The 15,220-nt window shown below is 45.2% G+C and overlaps 1 protein-coding gene across 1 annotated transcript in view; it reads right to left on the bottom strand.

Moving 5' to 3' along the window:
* The window catches only part of LOC123990681 (cyclin-dependent kinase 19-like), a 73,788-nt gene extending 58,864 nt beyond the window's left edge, over nt 1–14,924 (bottom strand). The window contains exon 1 of the mRNA XM_046291424.1: nt 14,662–14,924. Within this exon, the coding sequence (XP_046147380.1) occupies nt 14,662–14,789 (128 nt within the window). The 5' untranslated portion in view covers nt 14,790–14,924. The remainder of the gene's footprint in view (nt 1–14,661) is intronic.
* Nucleotides 14,925–15,220: the final 296 nt, after the last annotated feature.

The raw sequence follows: 15,220 nt of genomic DNA, 5'->3' as shown, positions 1-15,220 counted from the left end.
TGAAGATACTAAAAAAAAATGGATCTTGGCACATCGAATTCACTGCAGAGCTCTTGAAAGGATTTCAGTGTAGTGGTTTTCTGATGAAATAGGTCTGAAAAGGTCTTGATTCCTAGAGTATGCCAAAGATTAAAGTTGGCATCCCTCAGGGCTTTTGGCACGTCTGGGTTGCCTACTATAAGCGAGTGAGAACATATTTGGGAGGAAATGCCCAGGTATTTCTTACAGTCCCTCCACGCTAGTAGGGTGCTATAAATCACAAAGGTTTTGGCTATGTTGCCCACTTCACTAAAGTTATTAATTAATATAATTGAGCTTAAGGGCAATGAACCACAAGATTGGGCTTCTATCTGAATCCACGTTGACTCTTGTCTGTTTATGATCCATGTTAGCATGTTGCGGATTTGGGCAGACCAGTAGTACAATTGAAGAGAGGGAAGGGCAAGACCACCCTTAGATTCAGGTTTCGATAGAGTGGAAAACTTGATCCTAGGTTTTTTATTGCTCCATATAAATTTGGTGATGCTTTGGTTAGTTGTTTTGAAGAAGGAAACTGGGAGATAGCATGGGAGCATCTGAAATAAGTAGTTCAGTCTAGGGAGGACGTTCATACGGATGACATTAATTCTTCCTACTAAGCTAATTGGGAGGGAGATCCAGGTTTGGAGATCATTCTTGATTTGATCCAGGAGTGGAAGAAAATTTTCCTTAAAAAGGCTATTCAGATCTGGTGTTATGAAGAACCCGAGGTATTGAAACCCCTCTGTTTTCCATTGGGAAGGACATAGTTTCTTCATAGAGCTGGTGAGTGTAATATTGAGAGGGCAGACAGTGGATTTGTTAAAATCCACAGGGGTCTTCTGTGCGTTTACTTGATCAATAATATCAAAAAGACGGCGAATGTTATCAGAAGAGTATCTGTCTCTAATAAATCCAGTTTAGTCCGCTTTTATTATTTTGGGAAGAAGAGTGTTTAGTCTTTTGGCGAGCAATTTGGTAATTGTTTTATAGTCGAAATCCAACAAGCTTATGGCCGGAAGGACGAGCAGGATAGGGGGTCCTTGTCCTTTTTTAGCAACACTGTAATGCGAGTTGTGTGCATTGATTCTGGGAGAACTCCGTTTTTGCAAAAATCCTCCAGCATTGGCATAAAGATAGGGCTTAGCTGGGGCCAAAAAGCTTTGTAGAACTCTCTGGGGACTCCATCTGGGCCTGGGGACTTATTAGGTGGCATGGAGGTAATTGCCTCCAGGATCTCCTCAAGAGTGAAGGGGGAGTTGAGATCTTCCTGGTCGGTCTCTGATAGTTTAGGTAGCGAGATTCCCTCTAGGAAAGAGTGGAGTTCTGCCTCTGTGTGTTTTCTCTCAGAGGTATATAGTTTGCAGTAAAAATCATGAAAAGTTAAATTGATATTTTTTGGGTCGTATGTGACCTCATCCTCTGCTGTTCGGATAGCCATGATTGTACGCTCTGACTGCTCCCTTTTCAATTGGTAAGCAAGCAAACTACTGGGCCTATTGCTATACTCATGGTATTTCTGTTTCGTAAAGAAAACTTTTCTTTTTATCTCCCGAGTGTAGTCCAAATTCCGTTTGGCTTTGGCTGCTTTAAGATGACTCCAGGAGGTGCTGTCTAGGGATTGTTTATGTATTCACAGCATTCCAGCTCCCTCTCAAGATCTAGCCTGTGTGCTTCCATTGATTTGTTCTTAGAGGACGCATATGCGATTAGATGGCCTCTTAGTGTGGCTTTAGCAGCGTCCCACATTGTGGCTGGAGAAACAGGAAAATCTTTATTGTCTTGTGTGTAGTTGTCTATCCATGTAGTTACCAATGTATGGAACGCTTCGTTTGATAGCATGGAGGTGTTGAATTTCCAGCTCTTTGACCTCGGGATGTTTTTGCAGGGGTCAAAGCGGAGGTGGACAAAGGCGTGATCTGAAAGTGCTATGGGTCCGATTGTAGAAGTGGCTGAATTTATGAAACTCTTTGGGATAAAAATGTAATCTATACGGGAGTAGGTGTTATGGACATTAGAGTAGTATGTATAGTCCATAGATGAGCTATTAGTCTCTCTCCAGATATCTATCAGTCCCATCTCTTTAGTAAGAGAGTTCAACATCTTTGCAGATCTAGGATTTGTGGTGGGAACTTGAGATGATTTGTCTAGGGTTGGGTTAAGGGTACAATTAAAATCTCCGGCCACCACGCCAAAGGAGACACAATGCTCATTGAACAGGGTTATAATTTATGACATGAAGGCAGGAGTATCTGTGTTAGGGGCGTATATGTTTAATATAGTAATTGGTTGACCATATAGTGACCCAGTTATCAAAATAAATCTCCCCTCCGGATCAGATATGTTTTTGTCAATTATGAATGGAATTTTTTTATGGATAAGTATGGCTGTGCCTCTACTGTTTGATTTGAAAGATGAGAAATACACCTGTCCCACCAAAGCTCTGTGGAGTTTGGCATGTTCAGCATCACAGAGGTGTGTCTCTTGTAATAGCGCGATGTCTGCTTTTTCCTTTTTTAGAGCACATAGTATATTTTTCAGTTTTATTGCATGCCCTAGACCATGGCAGTTCCATGTCAATAGATTTAAGGTACTAGTCATTGTCATGGAACAGTAATAAAACTTTAGTGCAAGTCATCGCTGGGTAAAAGTGGATAGTAGTTACAGCTGCGTTCACATAAAAGGAAAATACATGGTGTACATAAAATAATAATCTCTGAACACCCCAGCCGAGTTCCCAAACAACTCGACACATCCCGTTGGATCTATCTACCTTCCAGAAGGACAAACATCTCTGCAGCACTCCACCAATTAGGCCTTTATGGTACAGTGGCTAGACGGAAGCCACTCCTCAGTAAAAGGCACATGACAGCCCACTTGGAGTATGCCAAAAGGCACCTTAAGACTCTCAGACCATGAGAAACAAGATTCTCTGGTCTGATGAAACCAAGATTGAACTCGTTGGCCTGAATGCATGGTGGTGGCCGCATCATGCTGTGGGGGTGTTTTTCAGTGGCAGGGACTGGGAGACTAATCAGGATCAAGGCAAAGATGAACGGAGCAAAGTACAGCGGGATCCTTGATGAAAACCTGCTCCAGAGCGCTCAGGACCCCAGACTGCGGTATGGTTCACCTTCTAATAAGATAACGACCCTAAGCACACAGCCAAGACAACGCGGGAGTGGCTTTGGGAAAAGTCTGTGAATGTCCTTGAGTGGCCCAGCCAGAGCCTGGACTTGAACCCAATCGAACATCTCTGTAGAGACCTGAAAATAGCTGGGCAGCAACGCTCCCCATCCAACGTGACAGAGCTTGAGAGGATCTGCAGAGAAGAATGGGAGAAACTTGTAGCGTCATACCCAAGCCGACTCGAGGCTGTAATCGCTGCCAAAGGTGTTTCAACAAAGTACTGAGTGAAGGGTCTGACTACAGTAAATGTGATTTTATTTTTATTTTTTATTATTCATGAATTTGAAAAAATTATAAAAAAACATTTTTGCTTTTGGATAGAACATGTAATACACCTATATGAAATAAATATAAAAAAACAAAATATTGTACATAGCCCAGTTAACGCACATATTTAAATTACACCTATGTATATTGTAGAAAAGGCCCATGGAGTTGGTGGAATACTCCTTTAATTAATTGCCATTTACTCAGCTGGGCCAGGGGCGCTTTAATTAGGTCAGGTGGAAATGTCCTACAGATCTCAACTCTATAAAAGGAGGAAATTGCCATTGCCTGATCTCGCTGCTTTCTCTTCCCTAAATCCATCTGATCCAGAAGTTCTGTGCGTCCATGAATCCACCACAGACTAACAGTAAATATACCACTTTATGGTTAAAGGAATTCCTGCCTCAGTCTCATACATTCCTCTGTCACCTGACACGTGACCACCTGTTTACCTTCACTGTCAGTCATCCTACCTGTCCAGCAACCCACACAGATTCCACTAATCTTTCAATGGTCCTTTGAGCCGGATGATGACTGAACCAAAGACAGGTGAAAAGGAAATGGAGGCGGAGAGGGAAGAATTGTCTCCACTGGAAGGAATAAGAGAGGAGGAGAGAGCAGCTGAGGGAAAGGTCTTGGAACAAAGGAAATATCCAGGAGCTAAGCCTAAAGCAACAAAGGCTTCATCCTCAACTAGGCAAGCACCTGGTTATCTTAAGGACTATGTGGTCGAGGTTCCGACATCAAAGGGCAAGCCCACCAGAGCTCAAAGAGTTGATGGATCAACTATATGTTTCAGCCATCAACCATCCCCTCTGAGCCAAGGACCGGAAACTGCTTTGGAGCAGGAAAGTGGTCTACGTGAGGAACCTATGGAAGAGGTAACTCCCACTACACAGGTCGACCAGCTTCCAGAGGCAGGCTCCGCTCACCCCTTAACTAATGGGAAATTGTCGAAGCACTCTAGACGGAGTGGGAGTTCGACCAGTGGATACCCCTTTGGAAGTGGCCATGGCAGCCGCCATTCACTAGCCCTCAGCAATTCACAGAACGCTGTCCTACAAGAGAGGATGAAACTATTAGCTTTGGAGGAAATTGAGCGTCAGATTGAGGAGGAACGACAGGCTGACGAACGATGTCACCAATTGGATGTGCAGGCCCGTAGAGCTCTACAGGAAAGGGAATTCATTGCCAAGGACCTGGCACAGCAGCGACGGCACCGTCAAGCCAGAAGGGAATTAGAGGAGGCACGGATGGTCTCATCCTTCCTGGAGAGGAACGAACAGGGAGTTGACCTGACCACCCCTCCACATGGACCTGAACTGTCTGCCTTTCTTTCCCAATCTGCCCCTCTGGTACAGCATGGCACACAGTCCTCGGAGGCTCCGGGGTCAACAGCCAACACGGAGCACGGGAGACGGGCCGCTCCGCCAACGCCCTCTATGCCAGTGACACAAGTTAGCATTCCTCCATCTGGACAAAGCATCACTCCTTCGCCTTTCCGCCAATTACCAACCAAGGCAAATCGTTCCTTTCATCCGGGGCCAGGCCAGTCCTCAAACAACAGGTCAGAGGGCTCTCGCCCAATTCCGGCTGCCACAAATGGTGGGTCTGGGACAGTAGGTGACCGGCCCAATGAGGCCACAGTGGGCTCATCAGAAGTCCCGGGTTTATCCTTCACGCAACCAGAAGAGGGAGCCAACATTATGAAACTTCTAGTAGCCTCAGCCTATGGAATTCCCAGACCCAAACTGCCATACTTTGAAAACGGAAAGGAGAGTGAATTTGTCCTTTTGGAAATGGCATTGGAGAGTCTACTGGGTATTCACGGTCATCTGTCAGAACGCTACAAATACCAAGTACTAATGGATCATTTGCAGTTTCCCAGTGCATACAGGCTGGCCCAATCATTTATGCACTCCACAACAACATACACTGCAGCTCTCCAGGCCCTGAAGGCGAGATATGGTGAGCCACGTCAGCTAGTCCAGAATGAACTAAACAACATCCTGAACACGTCTCCAATTAAAATGGGAGACCATGCTGCCTTCCAAGAATTCTCCCTGGCAGTCCAATCCCTGACCTCGATGCTCCAATCCGTTGAAGGAGAAGACGGGAACGAGCTTAAATGTGGCTCCCACGTGGACAGGCTTCTCAGAAAACTTCCAGTGTACCTCAGAGACAGTTTCATTGAACATTGTTTGAATAAGGGCATCCTGAAAGAGGGCTCGAGAAGCACCTATGCTCTCAGAGACCTGGCCACATGGTTGGAGGTGAAGGCAAAGGCGAAGAGCATCGCTCACCAGGCCACAATCTCCGCCATAGCCATAGGGGGAAGGAAGGAGTTTGAACGCCAGCAGGGACAGAAAAGACCAAATCCCACTACCATGTACTTAAATAGTGAGGCCGGGAGGAACCCGGGAAGAAGACCCCTCTCAAGAGCAAGAACATCAAATTCCAGCCTTACTGCCCATATTGCAATAGTAAGGGGCACTTCCTTGGCTCATGCACCAGAGTAAAAAGCTCACTCAAACTCAATTGAAGGCCTGGATCACTTCAGGCGAGCGATGCTACAAGTGTGCCCGTAGCCATAAGGTGGAGACCTGCACATTGAGGAAACCCTGCAACCGCTGTAAAGAAATCCATCTCACCGTGTTGCATGATCTATTTCCCCAAGCAAAGAAGGAGCAGAGTATGCTCATGGTAGGAGCTGCAAAGGAGCTGTATCTCGACCAGCAGAACCGGTCTCCAAGGGTCATGTTGAAGGTGGTCAAGGTCACTCTGCAAAGTGAAGGGAGAAGCATTGATACATTCGCCGTTCTAGATGATGGGTCAGAAAGAACAATCATTCTCACAGCGGCCACCCGTCAGCTTAACCTGGAAGGGACCCCGAGACCCTTAATCTCAGAACGGTGCGACATGATGTTATCCAAATGAAAGGCTCTGCTGTAACCTTTAGCATTTCACCTTCAGGAAACAGGGACGTGGCCTATAACATCACCAATGCCTTCACGGCAGATGGCTTGAATCTCGCAGAGCACTCCTGCCCGGTAAGTGTTCTACAGAAACAATATCCTCATCTACGAGGATTGCCTCTTCCTAACCTGGCCAGAGTAGCACCACTTATCCTGATTGGGTCAGACCACCCACATCTCGTCACCCCGACTGAGCCTATACGAGCTGGACCAGAAGGAGGACCCATTGCTGTCCATACATCCTTGGGTTGGGCTGTGCAAGGTCCATCCCATCTACTTCTCTCCACCCAAGCTGTACTGTCACAGCAAGTCCTCTTCACCAGAAGCAATCCAGATGCAGCCACTGACCTCCTTCGGAATGTTGAGATGCTATGGAAGATGGACACCTTCTCCAACCGGAAGCTACAGGAGGTCACTCGCTCGAAAAATGACTCCTATGCATTAGACCTCCTGGAGAAGAGCACCACCACCACTGAAATGGATGGCGTTCGCAGGTATGCAACCCCACTGCTACGGGTGCCCAACCATCCTCCTCTGGCAACCACGACACGGGCTGTACTCCCACTACTGCGTGGAACAGAGCGACGCCTGGTGAAGAATCCTGAGCTTGCAGAAGTTCATAACCGAGAGATTCATAACCTTGTGAAGGCAGGCTACGTCACTGAAGTGACAGCTCATGAAGAGGGAAACGCACTCCGTGAATCCTGGTATCTCCCTCACCATGTCATCCAGCAACATGGTGGGAAGTATAGACTTGTCTTCAACTGTTCATTCCAAGCAGCTGGTCAAAGCCTGAATGACTGTCTACTCCCGGACCAACCTTAGGTCCTTCCTTGCTCGGTGTCCTTCTCCGGTTCCGGCAGCACTCTACAGCCATCAGTGGAGACATCAAAGCCATGTTTCATCAGATTCGTTTACTGCCTTCCGACACCACACTGCTCCGGTTCATATGGCGAAATATGGAACGAGATGCAGAGCCCACAATCTATGAATGGCAGGTACTCCCATTCGGCACCACCTGCAGTCCTTGCTGTGCCATATACGCTCTGCAGAGACACGCACGGGAGCATACAGACAGTGACCCAGAAGTATTGGATTCAGTGGAAAATGCCTTCTATGTGGATAACTGCTTACAAAGCATCCCATCCACGGCTGAAGCGAAATCACTCCTTGATAAAGTGCGGAATCTCCTGTCCAAAGGGGGATTTGAGGTCCGACAGTGGGCTAGTAACAGAGCGGAGGTTATCCAGCACCTCCCGCCACAAGCTAGGTCCAGTAGCAGTGAACTATGGCTAACGCAGTCTGGTGCTAACCCAGAAGAGCCCACTCTAGGACTGAGGTGGAGCTGCCTACCGGATACCCTGGGGTATAAGCACCGCTCATCCCCGAGTACCGAAACCCCCACTCTGCGCACCATCTATCGGACCCTGGCCAGTCAATACGATCCCCTTGGGTATATCCTGCCATACACAACACAGGCCAAAGTCTTAGTCCAGGACCTGTGGCAGACCAAGAGGGACTGGGATGAACCAATCCACCCAGCTGACCTAGTGGAACGATGGATCTGTTGGGAAACTGAGTTAACGGAGCTCTCTGATGTCCAAATGCCAAGATGTTATGTACCATCCTGTGTTGACCAACTGGGATCATGCCTGGAACTGCATGTGTTCTGTGACGCTTCGGAGCGAGCTTATGGGGCGGTTTCCTATCTTAGAGTGGAGGATGAGGCAGGCCACACCCATGTCTCCTTTGTCATGGCCAGGTCCAGGGTCGCACCCAAGAAGCAGTTGTCAATGCCTAGGCTGGAACTCAGTGCTGCCCTTTCCGGAGCCCAGTTGGCCTCTACCTTGCGAGCCGAGCTCACCTTGCCAATCCAAAGGATCATCTACTGGAGTGATTCGACCACTGTATTGACATGGCTCAAGTCGGAGTCCTGCAGGTATAAGGTATTTGTCGGGACTCACATTGCGGAAATCCAAGACCTAACAGAAGTCCAGGACTGGAGGTATGTTGATAGCATAAACAATCCTGCTGATGACATTACTAGAGGTAAAACCCTTAAGGAATTGGCTAAACCCCATCGCTGGAGCTTGGGACCACCATTGTTGTCCCAACCAGAGAACGAGTGGCCGACAGCCCCCAGGCGTGCGGCCCCTCCGCGACCGACTGAAGCTCATGAGTTAAGGAAGTCTGCCCAATGCTACAGCATTTCTACAGAACCAACAACGGCTCTCCCTGACCTAACACAATCCCAAACACTGCCGGATCTGATCACAGCCACAAACCAGACCTCAGATGGGGTGGCTTCTATACCTACCTCCCTCGCGGCAGAGACACTACTCCTACAGCAAGCACAAGCAGTTAGCTTCCCTGAGGAGTTAAAAGCTCTGAAAGCCGGTAGGGAAGTGGCTAAGGGCAGCCGTCTTCTCTCTCTTGCCCCAGAATATGATCCAATCCTTGGAGTGATCAGAGTCGGAGGGAGGCTGCGCCAAGCGGAGGTTTTGGACCCAGATGCTATCCACCCAATTATCCTCGACTCCAGACACCCTCTTACCAGGCTCCTCATCAAGAGTTATGATGAGCGGCTTCTCCACCCAAGGCCAGAGAGGGTCTATGGGGAGATGAGGCGGAAGTACTGGATAATTGGAGGACGAGGAGCCATTCGTAAGCACCAATACGCCTGCGTAGAATGTCAGAGATGGCGGGCCGGAGCTACGGTGCCCAAAATGGCAGATTTACCCCCTGCTCGCTTGCGCCTCCTTAAACCACCCTTCTGGTCAACAGGAGTAGATTGCTTCGGCCCCTTGATGATCAAGTTAGGTCGTCGTGTGGAAAAGCGCTGGGGCATTCTATTCAAGTGTATGACAACCAGATGTGTCCACCTGGACCTACTGGAGAGTTTGGATACGGAAGCCTTCCTCATGGCCCTACGGCGGTTTATCTCCCGACGGGGAAACCCTACGAGATCCTGGCTGACAGAGGTACGAACTTCAAGGCAGGAGAAGCCAGGTTGGAGGAAGCCTTCCAAGCCATGGAACCCAGCCTCCAGGATCAGCTGATGGACCAACAAATCTCATTCAAATTTAACCCTCCAGGCGCTCCTCATTTTGGAGGAACATGGGAGCGAGAGATCAAATCTGTAAAGACGGCCTTACGAGTCGTACTAGGGGACCAAACTGTCACTGAAACGGTCTTGAGGACTGTCCTGATAGAGGTGGAAGGGATTCTGAACTCCAAACCCTTGGGATATCTCTCTGCAGAGATCGCTGACCCCGATCCGGTTACACCGAATATGCTCTTGATGGGACGCCGAGATGCGTCACTTCCTCAAGCCATGTATGCTGATACGAACCTCGTAGGCAGACGCCGGTGGCGACACAGCCAAATCTTAGCTGACCATTTTTGGGCCCGATTCATTCGGGATTACCTACCAAGTCTACAGCACAGAGGGAAATGGCGGAGAGAAATGGCCAGCCTGGAAACTGGCCAAGTAGTAATGATGGTGGACCCTCAGCTGCCTCGAGCCTCCTGGCCGGTGGGCCGTATAACTAAGACCATGCCTGGGACCGATGGTCGTGTTAGATCAGTGGAAATCCAGGTAAAGAACCGGACATATATCCGGCCAGTTGCCCGACTGATTCCTCTCCCTGAGATGACAGAGGATGGGGAGCAATGAGCCTTTTTGAGGAATGTGGAAATTAACAAATTTCCGGGGTGGCTGTAGAAAAGGCCCATGGAGTTGGTGGAATACTCCTTTAATTAATTGCCATTTACTCAGCTGGGCCAGGGGCGCTTTAATTAGGTCAGGTGGAAATGTCCTACAGATCTCAACTCTATAAAAGGAGGAAATTGCCATTGCCTGATCTCGCTGCTTTCTCTTCCCTAAATCCATCTGATCCAGAAGTTCTGTGCGTCCATGAATCCACCACAGACTACCAGTAAATATACCACTTTATGGTTAAAGGAATTCCTGCCTCAGTCTCATACATTCCTCTGTCACCTGACACGTGACCACCTGTTCACCTTCACTGTCAGTCATCCTACCTGTCCAGCAACCCACACAGATTCCACTAATCTTTCATATATACTAATGTGTCTTCTATTGCGTTACAATTCAGTAGGCCCTATGGCCTTTTAAGTTAAAATCAATGAGCGCATGACTGATTGGACTTTAAAAAAAATGTCTCAGTCGAGAAGGCTTTGAAGGTTGTCAGGATTTGCCCAGGGTTGTTCCGGTTTTTGGTCACTAGATGCCCCCATTGTGCTTTTTGACCTTTTGTTTTCCCTTGATCCCCATTATTATTTGCACCTGTGCCTCGTTTCCCCTGATTGTATTTAAACCCTTTGTTTTCCTCAGTTCTTTGCTCTGTGTTTGTATGTTAGCACCCAGCCCTAGTACTCTGTGAACTCTTGGTGATCCCGGTGGACTCTCTTGTGAATTCTGTTTTTTTTGTTCTTGTTTGTTTGTTTTTGAGTATCTTTTGAGGCTTTTTGTGCTTTACCTTCCACCTTGTGGATTTACCTTTTTGTCTTGGAGGATTACCTTTGTTCTTGTGGAATTCCTTTTGAGGTTGTGGAGTTACATGTTTTCCTGAAGAACTTCACTTTTTACTTCATTAAATACACCGTCTCAAGTACTGCTGTGTCTGCCTCATCTTCTGGGTTCTGCCGACTATTCGTGGCTCAGTTGGTTTAGTGACTGTTTCTCACTCCGGAGACCCAGGTTCATAACCGGGTCCTGACAAAGGTGCTACATGTTTTGAGAGCAGACGGGAACAGTTTACCTGAACGCAGAGTAGCGTTTATTATCAGGGAATATGGCATATCTGCCAATTAAATGTGTTATCATTTAAAATTGGAGATTGGCAATGTATGGGAGAAATGGGAGAAACTTGTAGCGTCATAACCAAGCCGACTCGAGGCTGTAATCGCTGCCAAAGGTGTTTCAACAAAGTACTGAGTGAAGGGTCTGACTACAGTAAATGTGATTTTATTTTTATTTTTTATTATTCATGAATTTGAAAAAAAAAAAAAAAAAATTTTTTTGCTTTGTCATTATGGGGTATTGTGTGTAGATTGTTAAGGGAAAAAATAATTTAATACATTTTTGAATAATACTTTCCGAAGGCACTGTATAGGCTATCTGCATGTTTACAGAGACACCAGTCGTGACACCAGTGGTGCCTGGAGAAGTGGGTATACCCAAATTTGGTCAAAATCATCCAGAAAGACGAATCAAAAAGCACCCTGTGTGAAGAATTCTATGACAAACAGTGACATACCTAAAATTATAAATCCCATATTGGTATTTCAGTCAGGCCAACCCAAGCTGTACTGTGCGAGTAGGCTAATAGTAGGCCTACTATTGAAATAGATAAGAGGGTGTCAACTGAGTCAGAAGTTCATAGCATTCTGAGTCACACTTTTTTAATAGAAAAACACTGGATGTTCTAAGTCCACAACAACACTTAAACCACATCAGGAGACCACTTTTGAGGTCTGGGAAAATCACTTTTTATTTATTTTTGAGTATATTTACCCTTTAATTCAACTATGCAGGCATCTAGCACTGTTGTTTCTGTAGAGCACATGAAATGGAGTTTGCAAAACAAATGGCCACAAATAATCATGATATCATATCATTCTGCCAGGTAGGCATAGATTACTTCGTAGCTAGTAAACATTTAATTGAGAAGGTTTTCGGCAAAGCCTTTGCATCTACCAGAAGACAGTTAGGCCGATCATTAGCATGGCTATATTTTTCTTCTTCCTTAAAATGTTTGAAACCTGGACATTTTACTTCATATTATGAGGCATGTCTTACCTTGCTTCAAAGTAGCCTATAACCAAAATCCCACCATAGAATGATGGAGGCAGTTATTTCATAAAGACTAGGGTACTCATCTTGTACACTGTTTTCAGAACATGTTGATTTTGAATTCTTTATCATAACCTTTGTTGTAGGTGCCGCATTCTTGCTTTTCGACCAAGTTGATCTTGTGCATGGCCTACCTGTTCTCAATTGGCCTACCTGGATAAATAAAGGTGAAATAAAAATGTAAAAAAGTGTTTTTTTTATTGTAATGGTGTATACCTCCACTACACTACTTTGATAAGCATTGTTGAGATTAAGAAGTGAGTTTACGCAATGGCCACAAAAAAAACGTATTCCTGCGTATACACGTATTCCTGCGTATACCCTCCACTACACCACTGAGAGACACTATACAGGATGTTTACTACTAACTAAATAGAGTGGGAAATGCTATCAATAGCCTAGTAGCCTCCATTGTTGTAGCCTACAAATGACATGAATGAATACGAAAGCTGTGAAAAAACTGACTGTTTTGTCAGACTACTCGAATGACAGGTGAAGCTACCTGTACGAAGGCGCAGGAAATGAAAGGAACGGAACACCAGAAGGCCCTTTCACTCCAGAAGGCCCTATGCCAGATCACCAGAAAAATCACCCTCAACTGTTTGATTGCCATTCAAATTGTACAATCAAACTGCTGCTCATGCTTCGAGGCGATATTTATGTATAACAATGTTTCATCAGGTATCCCATATCACAGGTGGGGGTGGAAGGTCCTATATATAGGGGCAGTACTCAGTGACATCACTTCCTGAAACAGGAGGTAAAAAATGTATAACATAGTTTCACAATATTACCCACTGGAGAAAAAGGAAACTTTCTTGGACAAAGTTCTGGAGGGTGGACAATGTGCTCAATGCAGCTTCATGTACAAATGCAACTCATTTACCCACCCCCACACAGGACAAAGATTTAAGATCAAGGGCCTGATTACCTGCATGTCAGCCAATGTTATTTACATGTTGAAATGTCCTTGGTGGTCTGTCTTACATTGGGAAAACCCATAGAAGCCTTAAGACATGGATCAGTGAGCACCACAGCAATATTCGGACATTGAGACAAAAAATCTGGATGCTGTTCCTTTTGTACAAGCTGGACATCCTATTAGTTCTCTGAGATACATTGGAATATAAATAGTCAAGATGTCATGCAATGGAGAGGAAATTGACAGGAAACTTCTTCAAATGGAATCTTTCTGAATCCACAGGCTCAACACACTCTCCTCTTGACCTTAACGAGGCATTTGACTTGAAACCAGTTTTATAGTTTCAATATGTCCAAATTCTGTTTTTAAAAATAATATTTTGTGTATGTATATTACTGTAAATATTGATCACATTTCTTATGTACAATCATATATTTTGATACATTGAATGTTTATATTGTGAAACTATGTTATATATTTGTACCTCTTGTTACAGGAAGTGATATCACTGAGAACTGGCACAATATATAGGACCTTCCAACTCCACCTGGGATATGGATGCCTGATGAAGACCTAAGGGTCGAAACATTATAAAAAAATATCACCTGGGAGCATGAGCAGCAGTGTTTTCTGTGATAGTGATCTACCCTTCTTAAAACCGATATAGGCTTATATTTACACTTTCCCTCCAATTTGGGGAGACACCAGATGAGCCAGGCATATCATGAGATTGGTGCACAAATGAGAATCAAACACAGCAAAATCACTTGCTTGCTGCAGGGAGAAAAAACTAACATTTCAATGGTATTTTCAATTATCCCACATAAATGTTGGTGACATTGCAAAGTAAGTAGGTCAATTAAGAACAACAGTACAACTTAGGAAACTATTAGAAGTGTACTTGTCATATGGGTATTTTATCCATATGTTATTAGAAACCCGTAATACTACAGTAATAGCCAAAAATAAATATGACTATATATACACCTATTTGTTTTGCATTTAAGCACCAAAGGGAGTTTAGCATTACATCGAGTTCGACTATGCAAGTGCTCTTGAGAGAGCTTGGCAATAATAGGATGATTATTTTAGACTAAGCCAAGTTGAACAAGATCAGAGAATATCATTACACCTATACATTCCTACTGGCGAAATAACTCATGTTGAAAGTAGCCTGCGCTTCCATGAACAGTGTGTCAAATAATAAACATCATCACTGTGTTGTTGTGGGGGAGGACCGTTGAGTGAGTGTGAGTGCGTACATGAAAACAAAAACACAGACACGGGCAGCGCTCAGGGTAGTTAAAATCTATCCTCTGCTTTGTCCAACGTGCAAGGAGATATAGCCTAGTCTTGATAAGGCATTCTGCAATCAGTTTATTGAGTACACAATAACGTTATCTGAATCTTACCCGTCTTTGCGCTTAGCTTTATAAACGTGCCCGTAGGTGCCTCGACCCACTTTGCAACCTTCATATTCGAACAAATCTTCTACCTTCTCTCGTTCGGCTGCGAGCTTTGTTTTGAAGTCGTAATCCATTTGAACCCATAAATATTTCTTAATTTACAATCACATAAAATATTAATTTTAACATGCATTAATTAAATAATATGGTCGTTTTATTCCCCCACCATTTCCTTGTTTGGGATTTTGGTCTGCTCCGCTTAATGTTCACTGGCTCGTTGACGTTTCTAATTGACACGCAAGGCTTTCTGGGGAGCGTAGTTTACAAAAGCATTAGCTTGCCTCATCAACATGGAAGTAAAAGGTCTGTGAAACTACACTCCGCATTTCGCGCTGCGTTACTGCACTTGCGTACTCATGAACGCGCTCAGAAAATGTGTGGATCAGTTGTAACATTTCATGTTTTGTATACAACAAATGTGTAATTCTTTTGAAGTTTGAGCGAACATGTGCAGGTCTCCAATATGTGTTTGAATAGAAAAGAGGTATATTGAAGTAGCTTCAAC

This window comes from Oncorhynchus gorbuscha, linkage group LG12, assembly GCF_021184085.1.
Source record: "Oncorhynchus gorbuscha isolate QuinsamMale2020 ecotype Even-year linkage group LG12, OgorEven_v1.0, whole genome shotgun sequence".
Taxonomy (NCBI): Eukaryota; Metazoa; Chordata; class Actinopteri; order Salmoniformes; family Salmonidae; genus Oncorhynchus; species Oncorhynchus gorbuscha.
This window is presented reverse-complemented; position numbering and strand designations above follow the sequence as displayed.